The 15,551-nt window shown below is 39.9% G+C and overlaps 1 protein-coding gene across 1 annotated transcript in view; it reads left to right on the top strand.

The window, feature by feature from the left end:
• Positions 1-15,551, top strand: part of LOC101848029 — a gene marked incomplete in the record, with an annotated part of 114,656 nt that overhangs the window by 70,871 nt on the left and 28,234 nt on the right. Inside the window, 13 exon segments of the mRNA XM_013080071.2 lie at positions 2,391-3,379; positions 4,092-4,226; positions 4,476-4,742; positions 5,182-5,274; positions 6,040-6,163; positions 6,542-6,607; positions 7,101-7,279; positions 8,283-8,384; positions 8,886-9,060; positions 11,263-11,355; positions 13,367-13,482; positions 13,913-13,978; positions 14,993-15,037. Of these exon segments, the coding sequence (XP_012935525.1) occupies positions 2,391-3,379; positions 4,092-4,226; positions 4,476-4,742; positions 5,182-5,274; positions 6,040-6,163; positions 6,542-6,607; positions 7,101-7,279; positions 8,283-8,384; positions 8,886-9,060; positions 11,263-11,355; positions 13,367-13,482; positions 13,913-13,978; positions 14,993-15,037 (2,450 nt within the window).

The raw sequence follows: 15,551 nt of genomic DNA, 5'->3' as shown, positions 1-15,551 counted from the left end.
CCCCCCAACTATAGTAACTGACGCCATCATCTTTCTCTAAATGCCCACATTCAGATCCAACAACATCGCCACGTAAGTTTAGACTCCATAACTCTGTGAGGCTCCTGTGTCCTCAAACTGAAGCAAAATTTCGGTGTCAGATTCTTTAACTGTGTGTATCCGCCAAATTAAGCCAAACATTTTTGTTTTTTCCCCCTCAAATTATGTTATCACCAAAAACAAATTAAGCCAAACACTTTTGTTTTTTCTCAAATTATGTTATCACCTAAAGCAAATTAGGTCAAATACTTTTGTTTTTTCTTAAACTATGTAATCACCAAAAGCAAATTAAGCCAAATACTTTGTTTGCCCAAACTATTTTATCATCAAAAATTAATTAGGCCTTTTGTTTTTTGTCAAACTATTTTCTCACCAAAAGTGATTGCAGTTGATGATACTGTACTGGCGTCTGTTGTGTAGCGGTAAGACGCTTCTCTGTGGCATGCAGAATTCCTGAGTTTGATTCTTGGATGAGGAGGAGAATTTTTATCAAGTATCTCGCTAAGTCTATGTGCAGGAATATATCCATGTCGACCCTGATTGCTCTTAAATTATCTAAATTGTGTCGATGGGGACGTGAAAACATATATTGGAAAGAAAAAAAAAGATACTATAAATAAGTACAAAGAGTACTCTACACAACATTTTGAGCCTTTCCAGAAGATGATAGAAAAGAATTACATTTCTTTCTCCCTGAAAGTGTTTAACCTAATTTGATGGATACTCGGTTAAATTCGGACACCGACGAAATTCGTAAAGTAGTGTCTGTACGTGGAGTCACTGACTGCCGACTTGCTTGTGCAGTTCATTTTGTTTGTATCATGGTTGATCGATCGTGTTGCATGCTCATGAGTACTTTGTCACACTTTTGTTTTTCTTGTGAAGGGTGTTTCAAGGTAGCTTGACTTTAAGTACAAGGTCAGAAATTGGTAATTATGAATGTAGTTGTTTTACAAGATAAACTTTTCCACACAGAAGAAAGTGCTACATTGAATAGACGAACGCTTTCTAGATGACATTGGAACATTAGAATTTTATATCTGAGCAATATTTTATATAAACACACTTTTCTTTTATGAATAAATATTCACTAAGACCTGTAGTGTAGAAAAACACTGCCGTATGGAACGGCATATTAAACAAAAAAAATTTTTTTTTTTGGGGGGGGGGGGTGATAGAGGGTGTCCTATAAATAAGAGACAGTTCAAACCATGAAGGAATTTTAAAAACAACTCTGGAAGCTTGAGCAAACATCAGTGTTGTGTCTTGTGAAGTGGTCTTTGAATTTTTAATGCATGAAAAGTTTTCTTGGTGGAGTTCTTATGGTGTCATTGTGAGGTCGTTGTGTACTGTGGAGATGTGATAGACAGCATGAGATGTGTTGATGGTGTGTCCCATTGAAGTTATTTATGGTGTCTATACGCACTTATGTAAGGGGAGACGAATTCATGTGTGAATTTTTACAGTTACGCATCTATTTGTTGGTGTAGCTACTGTGGGCTACATGCTTATGAGGTCTGTGTACTGTTCATCATCGCTTCTTTTTTGTTTTGTTTTTGGTCACCTGAGCTTGATCTTTGGGTGGTTGGAGGGTGCCACTGGTAGGTCCTCCTTCTTCTTCTTTTCATTCATTCCCTCTGTTGTTTCTGTCTGTCCTTCTTGCTTTTTCTCTGCACTAAATGGCTGTTGTGTCAATATGCCTCTCTTTACTCAAACAAAAAAAAAATTATGAGCTGGATCTTCCTTGCAAGTTAATAAAACAGAACGTTGTGTATTGGTTGTACATAGTAGAATTCTTATAGAAAAGTTTCCTGAAGACAGACTTTGTCTTAAGATTGAACTTGTGATCAACTGGGTGTTGTGGTGAACCATCTACCTTGTGTCTCCCTCTCCTCTCCCCTTCCTCCTCTTCCTCCTCCTCCGCCATGTCAGGGTGTGATTGTGTAGCCGTCGTGGCCATGACACAATTATCAATTTTTTCTCTCTCCAGTTTTGTAATCATTGTTATTGTAAGAATGCCTTTTACTTGTTTTGTAACCTCTGTATAGCACTATGAGTACCTCTTGTAAAAAATATTTAGACATTTTCACATTTACACAAGTCATAACTTTAACTTCAGTGAGCACTGGTTTTATAACTTTTCTCAAAACAGCAATAACAACAACTAAATAATTAACCTGAGCCATTGTGTTATAATCATACAATTATTTATCTTGGGGCACGTACAAGAAGTTGTTTCCTTAGTGACTGCATACTCGTCTACAATTCAGTATCAGTGCAAACAAATAGTAATTTGAATTGATTTTTATAATATGAAGATCTTTGACCTCCTCTTGTTTCCATTTCAACAGCTTCCTTCTATGGCCTTCCAACCCATCCCAGTGAACTGGGCTCCCCACCCCCTCCGGCCTCCTCGCCCTCCTCGTCGTCAGCAGCAGCAAGTAAAGGAGGGAAGACATCCTCATCAAGATCATCCCACTCATCAGCCACAGCGACATCAGCTTCATCATTACCATCATCGTCCTCAGCACACAGGCAGTCATTATCAAAGTCTTCATTATCCTCATCTCCTTCCCCCCTCGCTGCAGCAAGCATACCTCCTTACTTCCCCGGATGGGCCATGAATGGAGCGGCTTATCCGTTCCACCCCCCAGCCGCCCCAAGTGCAGAAACTGCCAAGCTGTCTTCATCTTCTAGAAGGTCTCGGAAGTCGTCGAGTAACGCTGAGAAACGAAGCAGTAGCAGTGGTGGTGGTAGCAGCAGCAACAGCAACAATATACCCCATGCTCACCAACGGTCGTCATCGTTATCATCACCATCAACGTCTTCATACTCTGCGGCGGCTTCGTTGTCCATACCCACTGCTCATTTGTCCTCATCCTCATCTGCCTCTTCGGATGGCAGGAAAAAATCAGGGGAGAAGCCATCGGCCTCATCATCGTCATCATCCTCAGCCGTCCCGGAAGTGCCCGGCTTCCCTTTTGACCCCAGTGCAATGATCACCCCGTACCACATGTCGCCAGAGTTGGCCTACCTGTCTCAGTCTCTGTTCCTACACCGGCCCGACCTGGCCATCCCCTCGCCATTCCTGGCCGCGTCTGCTGCAGCTGCGGCTGCGGCTGCGGCTTCTTCTGCTTCCCCGTCGGCAGTTGTGGCCTCTAGTCTGGGACTTGAACCGGGGCAGCTGCTCTCCCCAGCGTCTTCGTCCTCATCTCCGTCTCTGTCGTCCAAGCCGCCACTGCAAACGTCGTCTAAGTCGAAATCATCGTCGTCGTCAGCCCAATCATCCTCTCGTGCAGCCACATCAAACAGTTTCAAGGGAGATAAGAAGTCAAAAGATGTGAGTGATTTTTCTTTAAAATTACAATTTTTAAAATACAGTTGAAATTGCTTGAGATGGCCACCCCTTGTTGGGGAGAAAAATAGTTGTGTTGTACAAGTGCTTGTCTTGGATTGTGTGATTATAATATATGAAAAATGCTGGGTGGGAAGTGGTCGTTTGTACAGGACTCTTCGCTATTAGAGCAGGTTCAACTGTATCTGGTATCATAAGCTGAAAACCAAGTATGGTTACTACTACACTTTTGAAAGAAAATCAGAAGACATATCGGTGTAGTTCTGCCATACCCCATTTTGAAAAGTGACGTTTGACGGAGTCTTACACTGAGCAGTAGGTTTTTCAGGGTAATTGAAGGGAGACAAACTGAAGGAAATTTGAAAAAGAATCTTTGGTCTGGTGACCGAAGAATTGTTTTTGAGTGTGAAATTATTTGTTTAAAAAAAAAAAAAAATGATTGAAAATTTTCATAAATGTTTGTTTCTTAATCCTTGATTTTGAGAATGTAAAGCATTGTCTAGTAGTAGTGAAATTTTGCACAGCTGATTAAAACCTGCAAATTCTTTGCCATATAACAGACCGAAGGGCTAGAACCCAAATCGCCGCTGGATCGGAAAAGTAAAGTAAAGTAGTGAAATTTTAGGTTGTTGTTGCAACTAGAAAAATTTTATTATTTTTAAAATTCATTTTGATATCATTACTGTTCCATTTTCAGAAGGCCGGGAGTTCAGGCTCAAGCAAGCTGAAAGAGTTGGGGGCGTCCTCCAAGGGTTCTGAGACGGACAATCATTCTGATTTGTTTCCTCATGTGTTGGACTTGGTCACGCACTCGGACCCCGATAGACTCTCGGTAAGGCTCTGGTTTTCTGATGTCTGTTTTGACAAATAAATTTGTAGCATTGTTGTATTAGAATATATCTTTTTTTTTTCCTTCAGGTTTTTGTGTTTTTGAATTAGACTTTCCAAGTTTGTTATCAAAATAGGCTAAAGGCATTTCACTTTTACCCCCCAGAGTGATTGTGAACTCTTTTTTGAGGATAATTCTTTAGTTATGCCTTCATAATTTTGTGTTTTTAATTGTTAATCTTCTACCTCTCAGAACGATCCGTCCCATTTCATGGATGATGGAAGGAAAAAGAGAATTGCAGAGAGCATCCGTCGACGTGTGGGAATGCAAGAGAGCATGGCTGCACTACTTTCCAAGCACGGATTTAAGCACACTGATTGGATGGACTCAAGTTTAGATGATGGAAGCCTGGGAGAAGGAAAGTCTGGGAGAGAAGAGAGATCGTCAGAGCAGCATGGTGCCAAGAGGTCTCAGGATAGCGGAAATGTTCCATTAGATCTAAAATCCAGGGAATCTGAGGTTTGTATGCGTAAATGTTTTAAAGAAAAAGTTGACAGATTTTTTAAAGGTTCTTCTGAGTTTTCATCCTCCCTCTCCCTTCCCTTCCCACTCTCCCTTTCTCTCCCTTTCTCTCCCTCACTCTCACTCGTTCTCCCTTACTCTCTTTCTCCTTCTCTAGCTCTCTCTCCTCTATCTCTTTCTTTCACTTTCTTTCACCTTTTCTCTCCTCCTCCTCCCACTATCTCACTTATTCTTTTGGTTTCTCTTTCTCTCTCTCTCTGAGTCTGCCCTCCTGCGCCCCCCCCCCCAAATTAATATATTATTCACTGTTTTTCCTGCCTCCTTCTTTTCTTTTCTTTTCTGTGATTTGGATATTCTTTTAGTTATTCGATAACATTTTATTCCGAAAGTTGTATTCCTGCTTTAACCTGTACAATTTTTGTTTGTTTACTTGCAGAAAATTTCTGAAAAAGATCGTCTTGAGGCTGAACTCTTGAAACAGGAAGAACAGTTGTCAAAACTGAAGAAGAGATATTCTTTAGGGGAAGAGGTTAGTATAGGAATCTGTGTAGGCATTTTATCTTGTCATGGGCCATCTTGTTTATTTGTGTCTTATCTCATCTTGTTTTATCATTTAGTGTCAGTGTCTGTGTTGGTGTCTGATTTTGACATGTCTCATCTTGGTTTCTCTAATGTCTTCTTTTGTATTGTTTGATTTTTTATCTTGGTTTATTTTGTCGAGTCTCATATGTCTTATTTCATCTTGTTTTATCATGTTGTGTCTCGTTCTGTTTATCATGCCTGGTCTCATTTTGTTTTATCTTGTCATATCTCATCTTATTTGTTTTATACCCCCTGAGGCAGTGCCACTGACTGAAGGGTCTTTAGGTCCTTCCCAAAGGGGGGAAATTTCTCGTTCTAATGCACGGTAGAATTGTAAATGGGCTTATTTATGAATGTCATGCTCATAACTGTGCCTGAACTACAACAGGGAACTGCTGCTTTTTCTTTCCTAGTCCTTACTATCGTCATTTTCCTCTACTTCTTTTGTATGTTTGTCACACTTTTGTGACCCGCTATTTCCGGGGTACCTTGATAGTCGAAGCAGACTTTGTGCTGTTGAAGCTAGAGAGGTGAGCAGAGTAAGTCTGATTCCCTGTAAGGACTTCTCTGTTGACATTCACCCCTTGGTGCTCATATGACCTTATGCAGTTGCGAGCGCCGTAAAACCTCTACCAAAACAAACAATTTGTTTTATCATACACCTTGTCTCATCTTGTTTTATCACACAGTGTCTTATATTTTACGTCTTCAGAGCATGTCTAGCTTGGTGGACGAGTCATATGACTCTTCCAAGTCTCAGGCCCCGTCAGAGACGGAGGATTCCAGAATTGGCAACAGCTCTGCAAGCGAGAACATGGATCACGACAGCCAATCAGGTACAGAAGCCAAAAATCTGTATTTCCTCACCTTTTAAAGGTCTAGCATCAAGATATTTTGCCTGCCATCTACAACAATTATCTTTTTTTTTGTGCTACTCATGTGTTGCAGTTTTCATAACCAAGCAGAACTATACTTGAAAACCAGTAGATATTTCACTTCCTCTCAATAATTCGTATCCATTCCTCTTTGAAGGCTCCCTTAGACCATCTCAATAAAAGTGATTTTATGTTCCTTAAAAGTACTGATCAATCTTGTGGAGTGTAAATGAAAAGCTGCTTTCCAGGTCTGTAGAAAAGCTTTTGTTATGAAAACGTGTCTGCAGTCAAGGTGCAATGTGGTGGTTCTTTATTTCTTAATTTTTTCGTTCTTCCCAGGTTCGGAGTCCGGGCGCTCGTCCCCGGAGAGTGGCAAGAGAGGAGCGGAGGGCAGCACAGACGAAGGTAAAGAAATCTCAGTCGGTTGTCGGGTGGAAATAGCAAACGTTTTAATAGCTGCCAACCAGTATGTGCAACTTTATTTAATATGTTTTAGCCGGTCTGAGAATCTCTTGCCCTTTTTAACTCCCAGTGTAGCACAGGCCATCAACAGCATTACTCCAGCGAAGCCTGTCCTGGGCATCCTTTTCTATGTTTCCATGATGTCCTAGTATTTCTCCTCACAGACTTAAAATTGTTAATGAAGTCCGGAAGTCAGTTGGAGAGATCTCTTGTAGCAGGTCTGTTTGAAGAGTGTGTGAAGGGTACGGAAGGGAGTACTTGGTCTGTTTTATAACGTAAAACCTATTCTCAAAAAGTGTCCACATGAGTAGAGTCTGGTTTTTAGATAGTTTTGGGACATATCTTGAAATATCCCTGACATGTGTCCATGTTGGACCTGTCTTTTAATTATCTTAACCTGTGTTGAGATTTGACCTCTCTGAATGACCCTTACCAGGTTCCCCCAACAAGAAGCGCTGTGTCCAGATGGACGAGAGAGAACTGACCATTCCCCTGGAGCACGGCTGGAACAGGCAAACCATTATTAACGGCATGGGGCGCAGAGGCATTGTGGGAGAAGTGCTTTACTTTGCACCATGCGGCAAGAAGATGAAGACCATCCCTGATGTCATGAGGGTAGGTCAAGTTTTTTTTTCCTTCTCTTTTCAAAGGGAAGATGAGACAAGACCTGTTTGTTAGTGTTTGAGCATGTGCAATCCGCAGCTTGCACTGTGTGCTTCCCTGGCAGCAAAGAATATTTTTGAGTGTTCCAGGGTCTGATGGGGGCTATAATAATTGTAAAGTGCATAGAGCATGCTGTAGGGCGTGCATATGTGCAATACAAATTATTATCTTTACTATTATTTGTTATTATTAATTATTATTATTGAAAAAACAAATACAGGATAGGAAAAGAATGTATGTAACAAGATGAGATAAAATGAAAGAAAATAAGAGAGGAAAGAGACAAGGCAATTGTGTTAGGGGTGCCAAAGAATAGACATAACTAGATGAGGTAAGATTAATGAAAGTAAGAGAAGAAAGAGACAAGGCAATTGTGTTTTTTGTTTGGGGTGCCATATACAGCGACAAAGCACAGCTGATTAAAACCTGCAAATTCTTTGCCATATCGACCGACCGAAGGGCTAGAACCCAAATGGCCGTTGGATCGGAAAAGTAAAGTAAAGTAAAGTTTGGGGTGCCAAAAATTAGATGTAACATGGCTATGTAAGTACAAGTATGCTTTCAGACAGAATTACTGCATGGTAATGATACAAGTCTAGCTTTCAAATAAATAGGAAAATATTTATAGTGTTATCTGCTATCTTTCTGAGGACTTGGTTGAATTAACGCATGTTTCTTAGTTTATTCATAGAAGAGATTTCTTTTCTTCAGTTGGTAGTAAATTTCCTGTCATCTTTTGAGTCGAATGTAGGAGCTGTAAAGCGGAGAATTATTCTTCATCAAAGAGTTAGTTGGAATCTGGTGGTGGGGGATTTTGAAAAAAAATGGCTCCAAGAATGTGAGAATAATTCAGTATTGTATTGAATAAAAAGTGGCTAACTTGACAACATTTATCTTTGTATTTCTTTCCATAGCGAGAAGATCATCCTAACATTTATCTTTGTATTTCTTCCAGTACCTCGAACGCCATCCCAACTCTGATTTGGGGAGGGAGAACTTCTCTTTCAACACCAAAGTCAATGTTGGTCATTTCTACGAAGTGCGGCAAGGACAAGGGGTAACTGCTTACTCATTTATCTTTTGGACTTTTGTAATTTAGTGCGCTGATTTGCACTTCTAAAATGCATGGTCATTATAATGTACCAGATACGAAACCCATTGATCATGGTTCTCCAATCATTTCTTTATTGGGATGCTTTATACAAACCTGCATTACCCCATCACCCATCTGTTCAGGTTTTCCAAGTAAGTTGCACTGGGTCTCCCCCTGCCTTGGTAGCCATCTATTTTTCTAGTGAGCGCAAGATGTCCAATGTATTGTACTTTTCCTAATAACCAAAACCTGGATATGAATGTCTTAAAGAACTCATGACCAATTTTAATTCTGTCTTCTCTGTTTAAAAATCTTGAAAAGGTTGTTCTTGAGCCATTTTTGTCACCTCTTACAAGTGAACATTCCGGAGATTAGGGTGGGAGGGTTTGGAGGGTTCCCAATAGTTTTTGGTCTGTTGCCCAATAGTTTTGATCCATTGCTCATTCAACATTCATGTCTTCTCAGTCCACACCTGTGCCTCTGACCGACACCGAAGTGATCGAGAGGATTGAGATGTCGCGCGGTAAAAGGGCTCGTATGCAGCTACTGGCGCGGAAGAAGCGGGAGAAGGCCGCCAGAGAACAGGCGCTGGCACGGCAGATTATGGAGAACAAGCTGAAACGTCGCATGGAGCTCCAGGGTGAGTGGGCCGGACACAAGCTGCTGAAGGAGATGCAGGGAGGGAGGGAGGGAGAGTTGATGGACAAAGAGGAAATGCAGGCCTGCCAAGTACTCCGATAAAATCAGAGGTCACCGGTTTCTTTTTGCATGTTGAAGAACCTTGATCAAATTCGCATAAAATTTTTTTCTTAAATTTCTTTTCCATCTGTCGTATGCAACTGATTGTAAATGACGTGAAAATACATGGGTTTATTTGTAGTTATTTGCAACATTTGTGTGACTTAATTTGAGGAATTCAAGAAAACTCCTATTTTTGGTCATGGAAGCGTTGGCAGGTCTGCACGTGGGTGAGGATGAGAAAGGCTGGTGGTATGGAGGTGCACAATGGGGGCGGAGGAGGATAAGGTGAGAAAAGGGCATACACAACGGGAAAAAAAAGAACTAATTGATCTTCCCCTGTGAAATTGTCACGGACAACAACAAGTCTTTACTTTTAAAAGGAACTTTTGCATCTTTGTGGCACATTGGTTCTGGTTATTTATTTTGATGTTAAAATAACTAAATAGATTGATTTAATAGGGCAAAATACTCACCGAAATTGTTATCATTTACTGATTTGTTCTACACGTAATTGTAAATGGATTTAGCTGACTTGATTGACTAACGTTTAATAGTGCACAAAATCTCTGACCCGCATAGAAGCTTTGAAACATTACTAGGATAAAGTTGATGCGTTTGAGATAAATGAATTAATTGTTTTTGCTGCTTTGAAATTTTGGTCTGACGTTTAAGTTCGCTGCATTTTTAACAAGCATGTGCTTAGCTCTCTGACTCTGACGTATAGTGGTTTTATAGGCGTACCAGTTTGAGCTACCAGTTTTTCCGAGCATTGACAGTTACTGCATTGACACTCTGTTTACTTTTTCACCTTGTTTTTAAAAAATGTTTTTTGGAGGGTTAGAATTCTCTCCCCCCCCCCCGACCCTTATTTCTTATCACCATCATTACTACCATCATCATCATCGGCTTCGTCATCATTCATTAAATTCTTTTGTGTATCCAACACGTCATCATTCCTCTTTTCTCCAGCAATGAAGTGTTTGTTTCTCTATTTCTTGTTTTTGTTTGTATGATTTAGTTGTTCTTTTGTGGTTTTGCTCTCTGTAGTTTTTCTCCTCCTTGTTTTGTTGATAGTTTGGACTTGCTCTTGTTTAAGAAATAGTTTGTAGGTTCTCAGTTTATATGTGTTTCGGACTGATATAGATAATATACAAATAAGCGATTTATATTGAACTTTTAGTTTGATTTCTTCTCAGAGTTTAGGAAGAGATTTTCTTTCTCTTCCTGTAGGCAGTTCTCTGACTTCTGTAATTAACTTCAGTAATTCAAAGTAGATTTCAGTAGTTCGGAAATACTCTAGTAGTTAAAACTGAGAACGTTTTCTTTCCCATTATTTACTGTTTTGTGTTTCCGCCAGATATGTGCGAGTGTATCAAGGGTTGGTCTAGTTTCCAATCTCTCTGCCACAGTGCCGTGTTGCAGTCTTGATTTAGTTCTGTGCTAGCATTTTACAAGAGCATCTCAAGAGGCCTGCCATTAGTTCAGTTTGTATCATACTGGACTTCCGAGCATATGGCCCTGGTTTTAAAGCGCAAGGGGATGTTGTGAGCTTGGCTTGTCTTTGGGGAGTTTTTAAGGCTCTCCACCTATGTGGCTTGGTTCTATCGGAGGTGGATGGTATATATGGAGGTCTTGACTCTTCAGTAATGTTTCTATGGTGTCCAGATTGCTGTTGAAAATTTTTTGGTTTCTTTATCCGTTTTTGCCGCTTTGTTTTTTTTTGGTTTTGTTTTTTCTTTTTTGAAACACCCAAAGTATTTTCTTTGTGTTCGAATGTTCTAATCTTCACAAATGGGCTGACTGAGTGATAGGGAATTAAATTGAGATACAAAAGAAAAAAGAAAGGAAAGAACTGCTGCGTGAAGCTCGTTGATAATATATCAAAACTGGAGAGTGCTCAAGCTTTTTGGGTTTTAAAAAGAAAAGAAATTCCACAAGGGAATGTGATGATTTTATTCAGCAAAGACTTCTGGGAACATCTTTTGGTGCGTTTTGCCTTTCATCAGAAAGCTTGTGCACTCTTGTGTCTGAGAAATATTTTCTGACCTGTATAGCGAAATTCTTTAAACCTCCTTATATGAGCCTACCACTAAACTTGCAGAAATGTCGCGTCGGGCAGCGGAGATCCGATTTGAGAAACGATTGGAGCGACAGCAGCTGAAAGAGATGGAAAAGAAAGAAAGAGAAGCAAAAGGTTTGCATGAATATTCCTGTGGAATTTTTGCACCCTGCATCCGAAGTTAGTGTCCTTAAATTGTTGACTTTTTCTATATATATATATATATAATGAAAGAACTATCAGTGTTTCCAGTCATATTCCCCTCATTATGTATATACATATATTCCCATAGTTCGTCGATTTTTTAAACATGAATCAGAAATAAAAGTTGCTGAACGTAGTCTCATGCTGCTATTTCTCAATCTCTGGCATGTTTAGAGGAGTGTGAAGCCAAGTTTGAAGAGAGCGTGTGCTGCTTTATTTTGGTGTTTTTCTTACGTGCATTTGTTTGATGTTGTTTAACTCTTCGCTTCTATACTCCTAACATTGTTTTGTGTGGGTGATTCTGAGCTGTGGGCTGGAAGCAAGTTGTTGTTTGTTTCATCTTTTCTTTCTAGGTCATCCCAGGGTATTTTTTGATTAATGATTTTGTTGTTAACTGCACAGTTAATTTTTGTTTTACCCAACATCTGGCATGAAAAACTTTGTTTTTATATTTGTATATAAAGCACAGTGGAAATTGTCCAAGATGGTCAGCCATTGACGAGGAGAAAAGTAGTTGTCTTAGATAGGTGGATGTCTCGAACCGTTTCATTATAGTATTAGTGGTCGTTTGTACAAGTGATTATTTTAGACAGGTGGCTGTTAGAGCAGGTTCGACTGTATGAACTATTGCTGAAAACAAGTTTTACCGAAAAATTATGATCTGTTGAAGTGATTTGATCACAGTAGAGGGAGGTGACTACGAGGTTCTTATTAATTCTTAACAACTTCATACCTACTTCATGGAAGTAGAAAACAGTTATGCCTCAACGGTTTGTCGCTTTCTAGTCAAGCTCTCGCACACATGCATGCAAACCCATGCATGAGAGGGCTCACACTACAGCAGGCTTGCATATTGTCTTCTCACTGACCACCCTCACTTGTACGTCAACTGGTTAAGCTTTCATTTACACGTTCTCTCTCTCTCTCTCTCTTCACTCTGTTTGTGTATTGTTTCTAATACGCAGTTCTAAAAATGGGTGGTTAGCAGGTGCTCAGGTGTGGTTTACTCCTTCTTTCTCCTTCAAGCATCTATTGTCCTTATCTCTCGTCCTCCTTTTCTATGTATGTTACTCTCTTGTAACACCTGTAATCTTCAGCACTTATACGACCTATTTTTGTTGCAAGTGCTGTAAATCCCTTATGAAAACTGAATCAAGCAAATTTAAGCTAAAATAACCAAACAGTTCTTAAGCTCCCCGAAAACATTTTTCTCTGGATTTGTCTACCTCCTTAATGCATGTCCCTGTGTATGTCTGCAATATACAATCTGTCACCTGTTTCTTTGTCTTCCTGCCAGTCTCTCTCTTTCTGTTTGTCTACCGGTCTCTAATTTGGCCTTTTTGGGAGTTTTCAGTTTTCTGCTCTGGCTTTGTACGGTCCTGTTAAAGGCAGACGATAAATTCAGAGGATCCGCCTCTTAATCAGTGTACAGTATCTATAAGAGCAGTAATAACCCTGTTACTCAAAATTATCGTCTTCATCCTGTTAACCTTTAGGCATAAGTCAGACTTTGGCCAAATTTTAAGGAAGCCATCAACATACCCCCAGGGAACTATAACTTGTCTTCATATAATCTTTGTAATAATTTGTAAATAAGTAAGCATTAAAACGCTTTAAAAAATATTAGCCGCACTCTCTTTCTATTCTATCAAACATGTATCGTCCTTGTCTCTCCTTCTTGTCTTTGCTTGTTATACTCTAATAACCCTTCTAATCTTTGGCACTTACAGGACCTATTTGTGTTGCAAGCGCCGTAAAACTCTAACAGACACATTGTGTTAATGTGCCACCTTTGATCTTGGTCACTTGTATGACCTATCTGTGTTGCAAGTACCATAATACTCTTATGAAAACATGAATGACTATTTTTGTGTTAATCCATTTATTTTCCTCAAGCAAATCAATTTTATTGATGTGCGTGTTGTTTTGTTTTTGCTTGCAGTGTTGGAGAAGAGGAAGGAGAAGGAGCATCACAAGATCATGAAACAACAGGAGAAGATGCGCATACAGGAGCAGATTAGGAGGGAAAGGGAGATGAGAGCTCAACAGATTATAGAGGTAGAGAGAGGGAGAGAGAGAGAGAGAGAGAGAGAGAGAGAGAGAGAGAGAGAGAGAGAGAGAGAGAGAGAGAGAGAGAGAGAGAGAGAGAGAGAGAGAGAGAGAGAGAGAGAGAGAGAGAGAGAGGGGAGAGAGAGAGAGAGGGAGAGAGAGAGAGGGAGAGAGAGAGGGATGGAGGGAGGGACCCTAAAAGTAAATAAGGAAGGGAGAGGAGAGAGAGAGAAGAAATGGCACCAAAAAAAGAGAATTCTACAAAAAATTTAAAAAATAACATGAAAAGTAATGGAATAGTAACACTCATAGATTTTCAAGTAAGAGTAGAGTTCAGTGTAAAGTGTAAAAAGAGAGCTCATTTGTAAAAAAAGATACAATATAACATGAAAATACTTTTAGATTAGGTTATATTTTTATTCTCATTTTTCTCTCAAAGGCTAGAAATCGTCGTCAGCAAGAACTGGAAGAGTTGAGGATTCAGGATGCCCTGAAAAGAAACAAGGTGAGAATCTTTCTAGCGATGTCGTTGTGACTTGCTGGTTCTCTAGCTAGTTTAGTTTTATTAGAGGTTTTACAGCGCTGGCAATTGCCTAAGGTCATATGAGCGCCAAGGGGTGGATGTCAACTGAGAAGTCCTCACAGGGAATGAGACTTTCTCTGCTCACCTGTCTAGCTTCAACAGCACAAAGTCTGCTTCGACTATCTAGGCACCCCGGAAATAGTGGGTCACATGAGTGTGACAAACATACATTAGAAGAAGAGGAAAATTATGATAGTAAGGATTAGGAAAGAAAAAGCAGCAATTCCCTGTTGCAGTTCAGGCACAGTTATGAGCATGACATTGTTGAATCAGCCCATTTACAATTACAATTCTACTGTGCATAAGAACATGGTTAATGTCCCCCCCCCCATTGGGAATGGCCTAAAGACACTTCAGTCAGAAGCACCGCCCCAGGGGGTGTTGCTGGTTCTGTCTGTCTGTCTGTGTTGTGATGTCGAATAGTAGTCATACAATGTCATTGCTGCTGTCTCTAGAAGAGTGAACTTTCTAATTTTTCTTGCTTTAGGGTCAGTAAGTGGAATCTAAGTGGGTTTCTAAAACTTGCGTCCATCTCCGATATCACAGAGCCACCAAAACAACTTAAGATTCAGAACGCCATGTTGAAGATTCGAATTGGGGGTCGTCTGCTCAGTTGTCCAGCATGATACTGAGCTAATGGTACTGAGCAAATGGTACTGAGCTAATGGTATGCCCTTTTTGTTTGTGAGAAATACAGCAGTTGTGAGTGGTAGTTTGTTGGATAAAAAAGTTGCTCTAAGTTTTGTTTTAGCTTTGATAAGAGTTTCATGACTTTTTCAACGCAAGTAGGTCATATAAGTGTTGAAGATTAGAGAATATCAAACAAAGTAAAGAGGGAAAGGTAAAGATGATAGATGTTTGATCGGAAAGAAGAAGCAGATCTCACCTGAGCACCTGCCTACCACCCACAAAAGTTTTGCTTTTTCCTCCTAACAGGAAAGGGAGATGAAAAGACAGCAACTGATAATGATGAAGGAACAGGTGACTATTTTCGGTGTTTCTATTGTGTACAAAAATCTTTTGTCTTTTGCTTTGTTTCCTTTCTACTTTGTTTCTATGTCTGCCTGTTGGTCTATCTTTTCGTCCTTCAGCCTGTCTGCCTGTTTGTCTGTGTGCTAGTCTGTCTGTCCGCCTACATGCCTGATTGCATCTGTCTGTCATATATATTGTCTTTTGTTACCTCCTTTTAACTTTATGTCTTTATTATAATTTAGGGTAGTGCAATCACATTTAACTCTTAAACCCTGAGTTTTTTCCACGGTTTCCTGGAGTTTTTTTCTAGTCACCTAAACCTTGTGCTCTGTTGTCTCATTATAACCCCAAAAGCTCCCCCCCTACTTTTAAATAACTAAAACAAAAGCTTAGGTGATTACTAAGAAACTTGGATCTGAATTTATTCAGAAAAACAAGCTAAAGCTAGCACTAAATGAAACGAAACTGTTGTCTGTATTGGACACTTCCAGTGTCTGTTACGGAACAGGGTTATTACCGGCGG

The sequence above is a fragment of the Aplysia californica genome, unplaced genomic scaffold (assembly GCF_000002075.1).
Source record: "Aplysia californica isolate F4 #8 unplaced genomic scaffold, AplCal3.0 scaffold00073, whole genome shotgun sequence".
NCBI classification, from domain to species: Eukaryota; Metazoa; Mollusca; class Gastropoda; order Aplysiida; family Aplysiidae; genus Aplysia; species Aplysia californica.
Note: the sequence above shows the minus strand (reverse complement) of the source record. Positions and strands in the feature narration are given on the sequence as shown.